The sequence below is a fragment of the Bufo gargarizans genome, chromosome 1 (genome assembly GCF_014858855.1).
Source record: "Bufo gargarizans isolate SCDJY-AF-19 chromosome 1, ASM1485885v1, whole genome shotgun sequence".
NCBI classification, from domain to species: domain Eukaryota; kingdom Metazoa; phylum Chordata; class Amphibia; order Anura; family Bufonidae; genus Bufo; species Bufo gargarizans.
The window spans coordinates 743,052,220-743,058,114 of NC_058080.1; the positions used below are offsets into that span (position 1 = coordinate 743,052,220).

A 5,895-nucleotide genomic window follows, 5' to 3' on the forward strand; every position below is an offset into this window, starting at 1 on the left:
CCCGGATCACATGACAGTGACGTCACCCCAGGTCCTTCAGCTCTGGCAGTGCAGCAGATACTGGGCAGGTCCTGGTCGGTAGTCAGGGCTCTTGTTCTCTCTGGTATCAGCCATTCCTCCAGCCTGCAGGTAAGATGAGCTGTGAGGAGACAGTGTGGTGGAGAGCTCAGACATGTCACCTCTGGAGATTCTCCTCCATTACACACAAGGAATCCTTCTCCGCTCCTCAGCTTAGTATGATGGGGGAGTAGTGGGGATAGTGGGGGTTGTCATCATTCACTGGCCCCTGACTGTCCTGGTGAGGGGTCCCTGCATCCAGGAGGAGAATGAATGGAGCGGGGCCCGGCCTGAGCTCAGCTCTCTCCAGTCTCTTCTCTAGGAGCTCTGGACACAGCTGAGCACAGCCCAGAGGTGGGACCTGCATCTATCAGACATTTATCTCCTGTGGAGCCACCAGAGATCTCCATGTTGGGGCCCCTGGAATCCATGTGGTGGGGGCTCTGAGAAGCGGGGCCCCTCCAGGCTCAGGAAGTGCGGTTCTGGAGGGGACATCTGGTCTTGCCCCCTGGATGATTTCCTCTCCTCTCATAAAGGCGCCTGCAGTACTAGAAGCCTCCAGCTCCTCCAGTTCTCTCCTCTTCTCCTGAATGACCACCAAGGATGGACAGGAAGGAGATCAGCAGAAGAATATTAGACCTCACCTTGGAGATCATCTCCCTGCTGAGCGGAGAGGTAAACTTTTCTAGATTTCTCTCCTCTTTATTGTATTCTGTAACAAGTCAGACATCGGGAAGGAGAATCCATCATAGGAAGTGATAGGAAGAGTCCAGGGTCCTGGAGAACGGCCTCCAGACCTTCCAAGTGATGGAGAACCTGAAGATCAGCCCCCAATATGGTGAGTGATGTGTCATGTGACCAGTGACCAATAGTCATGTTGTAGGAGCCATGAGAAGGTAAGTAGGCACGTTGTACCAGGAGGAGAGGCCGGAGGAGAGCACATGGTCCCTGAAGGGTTTATTCCCTAAGTGTCTCTCTCCATCCACAGGAGTACACAATAGTGAAGAAGACATCGGGGGACTGTGTGACTCCCATCATCCATCTCCAGGAGTCAGGAGGGCGGAGCAGGACCCCTCCCCCCATCACAGAGCCTCCCCCTCACCCCCTGATACATGAGCAGAAGATTCTAGAACTCACCCACAAGATGATGGAGCTGCTTACTCGAGAGGTGACACTGCTGGGAATGCTGGGAAATTCTCCAGTAACAGCACTGGAGGGGTCTGGGTGATGACGGTGTCATTGTGTTGTCAGGTTCCTATAAGATGTCAGGACGTCACTGTCTATTTCTCCATGGAGGAGTGGGAGTATATAGAAGGACACAAGGACCTGTACAAGGAGGCCATGATGGAGGAGCACCAGCCTCTTATATCACAAGGTAAGAGCCGTCATGTGCAGTGTGTACACGTGTGTGCAGTGACATGTAATGGAGGAGCACCAGCCTCTTATATCACAAGGTAAGAGCCGTCATGTGCAGTGTATACACGTGTGTGCAGTGACATGTAATGGAGGAGCACCAGCCTCTTATATCACAAGGTAAGAGCCGTCATGTGCAGTGTATACACGTGTGTGCAGTGACATGTAATGGAGGAGCACCAGCCTCTTATATCACAAGGTAAGAGCCGTCATGTGCAGTTTATACACGTGTGTGCAGTGACATGTAATGGAGGAGCATCAGCCTCTTATATCACAAGGTAAGAGCCGTCATGTGCAGTGTATACACGTGTGTGCAGTGACATGTAATGGAGGAGCACCAGCCTCTTATATCACAAGGTAAGAGCCGTTATGTGCAGTGTATACACGTGTGAGCAGTGACATGTAATGGAGGAGCACCAGCCTCTTATATCACAAGGTAAGAGCCGTCATGTGCAGTGTATAGACGTGTGTGCAGTGACATGTAATGGAGGAGCACCAGCCTCTTATATCACAGGGTAAGACCCGTCATGTGCAGTGTATACACGTGTGTGCAGTGACATGTAATGGAGGAGCACCAGCCTCTTATATCACAAGGTAAGAGCCGTCATGTGCAGTGTATACACGTGTGTGCAGTGACATGTAATGGAGGAGCACCAGCCTCTTATATCACAAGGTAAGAGCCGTCATGTGCAGTGTATACACGTGTGTGCAGTGACATGTAATGGAGGAGCACCAGCCTCTTATATCACAAGGTAAGAGCCGTCATGTGCAGTGTATACACGTGTGAGCAGTGACATGTAATGGAGGAGCACCAGCCTCTTATATCACAAGGTAAGAGCCGTCATGTGCAGTGTATAGACGTGTGTGCAGTGACATGTAATGGAGGAGCACCAGCCTCTTATATCACAGGGTAAGAGCCGTCATGTGCAGTGTATACATGTGTGTGCAGTGACATGTAATGGAGGAGCACCAGCCTCTTATATCACAAGGTAAGACCTGTCATGTGCAGTGTATACACGTGTGTGCAGTGACATGTAATGGAGGAGCACCAGCCTCTTATATCACAAGGTAAGACCCGTCATGTGGAGTGTGCAATCCGTGTGTGCAGTGTTCTGTGCGGCAACCAGCACCAGATCGGGGGGCCGAGATACTCAGGACATGTCTCCTGCTTCCACACACTGCACTGCCAGGAGCTTAGATACACATGGAGCTCAGAGTTTTCCCATCAGTGCAGCTTTATGAGGGTCTCAGTTTTGTGGGATGAGTTGTACTTTCTCTCGGCCTCGTTATCGGAGACATGGGACTCACTGATTAACCTTTATTTCTCTTTTTTTTGGAGGTATCATGAAGAAAACCAGCAATACGAGCCTTCTCCTGAATGAGCCACCAAGGATGGACAGGAAGGAGATCAGCAGAAGAATATTGGACCTCACCTTGGAGATCATCTCCCTGCTGAGCGGAGAGGTAAACTTTTCTAGATTTCTCTCCTCTGTATTGTATTCTGTAACAAGTCAGACATCGGGAAGGAGAATCCATCATAGGAAGTGATAGGAAGAGTCCAGGGTCCTGGAGAACGGCCTCCAGACCTTCCAAGTGATGGAGAACCTGAAAATCAGCCCCCAATATGGTGAGTGATGTGTCATGTGACCAGTGACCAATAGTCATGTTGTAGGAGCCATGAGAAGGTAAGTAGGCACGTTGTACCAGGAGGAGAGGGCCGGAGTAGAGCACATGGACCCTGAAGGGTTTATTCCCTAAGTGTCTCTCTCCATCCACAGGAGTACACAATAGTGAAGAAGACATCGGGGGACTGTGTGACTCCCATCATCCATCTCCAGGAGTCAGGAGGGCGGAGCAAGACCCCTCCCCCCATCACAGAGCCTCCCCCTCACCACCTGATACATGAGCAGAAGATCCTAGAACTCACCCACAAGATGATGGAGCTGCTGACTAGAGAGGTGACACTGCTGGGAATGCTGGGAAATTCTCCAGTAACAGCACTGGAGGGGTCTGTGTGATGACAGTGTCATTGTGTTGTCAGGTTCCTATAAGGTGTCAGGATGTCACTGTCTATTTCTCCATGGAGGAGTGGGAGTATATAGAAGGACACAAGGATCTGTACAAGGAGGCCATGATGGAGGAGCACCAGCCTCTTATATCACAAGGTAAGAGCCGTCATGTGCAGTGTATACACGTGTGTGCAGTGACATGTAATGGAGGAGCACCAGCCTCTTATATCACAGGGTAAGAGCCGTCATGTGCAGTGTATACACGTGTGTGCAGTGACATGTAATGGAGGAGCACCAGCCTCTTATATCACAAGGTAAGAGCCAACATGTGCAGTGTATCCAAAATTTCATTTTGTATCTTTAGCAGAAAATTCCCATAAGAATTCTGAGGGAAACGTCATGTTATCACTAAATTATAAAGCAGAAGATGAAGACATCATGCAATGCTCTTCAGGAGAAAACCTTAATGTACATCCAGGACTTCACAGTACAGATCTGTCATATAATCCCTCTGATCATGAGGAATCTTCATCTGACCAATCACAGATTGCTACCACAAGTGCCGGTCAGAAAGGGGGTGAAAGGTTTCAAGTGATCACAAAAAGATCAAGTCTCTCTACAGACAGAAGAATTCGCACACGGGAGAAGACGTTTTCATGTCCACAATGTGGGAAATATTTTGCATATAAATCAGCGCTTGTTCGACATGAGAGAAGTCACACAGGAGAGAAGCCGTATTCATGTTCAGAATGTGGGAAATATTTTGCACATAAAGCACATCTTGCTAGACATGAGAGAAGTCACACAGGAGAGAAGCCAAATTCATGTTCAGAATGTGGGAAATATTTTGCATGTAAATCACATCTTGTTAGACATGAGAAAAGTCACACCGGAGACAAGCCGTATTCATGTTCAGAATGTGGGAAATGTTTTACAGATAAATTCTATCTTGTCAGGCATCAAAGAATTCACACAGGCGAGAAGCCATATTCATGTTCAGAATGTGGGAAATGTTTTAATGCTAAATCAAGTCTTGTTACACATCAGAGAATGCACACAGGGGAGAAGCCATACTTCTGTTCAGAATGTGGGGACTGTTTTATTACTAAGGCCAAACTTAGTTATCATCAGAGAAGACACACTGGAGAGAAACCATATTCATGTTCAGATTGTGGGAAATGTTTTAATGCTAAATCAAGTCTTGTTACACATCAGAAATTACATACAAGGGAGAAGCCGTATTCATGTTCAGAATGTGGGAAATGTTTTACAGATAAACCACATCTTGTTAAACATGAAAGAAGTCACACAGGAGAGAAGCCTTTTTCATGTTCAGAATGTGGGAAACGTTTTACACTTAGACAAACTCTTGTTAAACATGCGCTACGTCACACAGGAGAGAAGCCGTATTCATGTTCAGAATGTGGGAAATGTTTTACACAGAAACTAAGTCTTGCTGCACATCAGAGAAGTCACAGAGGAGAGAAGCTGTATTCGTGTTCAGAATGTAAGAAACGTTTTACACTTAGACAAAATCTTGTTAAACATGCGCTACGTCACGCAGTTAGGAAGCCGTATTCATGTTCAGAATGTGAGCAATGTTTTAATCAAAAATCAGATCGTGATAGTCATGAGAAAAGTCACAGAAGAGTAAGGATACGATCACAATTCCAGAATTTAGACTTTGATTTCGATTCCAATTAAAGAATTATGTTATTCGATAACAAATAAAATAACACAAAGAAATACCCACAGTAACCCCATGTTGCCCATTATGTGAAGAGGTACTTACTATTAATGTCGCCGCTGCACTACAGTAATACACTCGTATGATCTATGCGAGTGTATTACTGTAGTGCACCGGTGGCATGAAGCGAACGGCGTCATAGCAACCAATGACACAGTGCGCTCCCGCTGTCAGCAGGAATCCCGGCCGGGTTACCACGGACCACTCTCGGCCGTGGAACACGGCCGGGTGCCTGAGGCCTAATAGTAACACAATCAAATACCTTCTTACATAATGGGCAACAGGATTAATATGTGGAGGCACATGATGGAATTAATGTGATGCACATGAAAGCCCAAATTGATAAAACCATGTGCCTCACATAATAAGACCATCAAGTGCGTCCTCATGTAATGGACAACACAAGATTAAAATGGTTGTACAGCAATATATATTGATGACCTATCTTCACTTAGCCCAATCCATACACTGTGGGTGCTGGATATATAATAAAGCCGGCACCTTGCTACAATGACGGGGAACGCTGCCTATGTGAGGTAAGGCAGAGGGATGCAGCTCCCTCTGCCTTCTGATTGGAGACCCCATGGTAAAGATTGCTTCTAAAGCTTCCCAGGCTTGCCATGGTAAGCTCCCTCTAGGCCAGTGATGGCTAACCTCCGGCACTCCAAC

General features: G+C 47.3%; 1 protein-coding gene and 1 long non-coding RNA gene across 3 annotated transcripts; both read left to right on the forward strand.

Moving 5' to 3' along the window:
• The first annotated feature begins 1,372 nt into the window (after positions 1-1,372).
• On the forward strand, positions 1,373-3,298 carry LOC122925007. Of its 2 annotated transcripts, none has more exons than XR_006387478.1 (3): positions 1,373-1,432; positions 2,810-2,934; positions 3,249-3,298. It is a non-coding gene; the product is annotated as an uncharacterized LOC122925007 (long non-coding RNA). The 2 variants fall into 2 exon arrangements; XR_006387477.1 differs by lacking the exon at positions 1,373-1,432 and adding an exon at positions 2,448-2,459.
• Positions 3,299-3,580: 282 nt separating this feature from the next.
• LOC122930427 (gastrula zinc finger protein XlCGF17.1-like) lies at positions 3,581-5,183 on the forward strand. Its single transcript, XM_044283822.1, has 3 exons — positions 3,581-3,635; positions 3,844-4,398; positions 5,044-5,183. Exons 1-3 carry the CDS (start codon positions 3,602-3,604, stop codon positions 5,181-5,183), a joined length of 729 nt encoding a protein of 242 aa, XP_044139757.1. The 5' UTR covers positions 3,581-3,601.
• The last annotated feature ends 712 nt before the right edge of the window (positions 5,184-5,895 follow it).

Bases quoted from the DNA above. Each gene is read 5' to 3' on its own strand.
- LOC122930427 (XM_044283822.1), top strand. From the start codon at position 3,602: ATGATGGAGGAGCACCAGCCTCTTATATCACAAG. The intron at 3,636-3,843 runs GTAAGAGCCGTC...TTGTATCTTTAG, and splicing joins CCAGCCTCTTATATCACAAG to CAGAAAATTCCCATAAGAAT. The intron at 4,399-5,043 runs GTGGGAAATGTT...TACGTCACGCAG, and splicing joins GCCGTATTCATGTTCAGAAT to TTAGGAAGCCGTATTCATGT.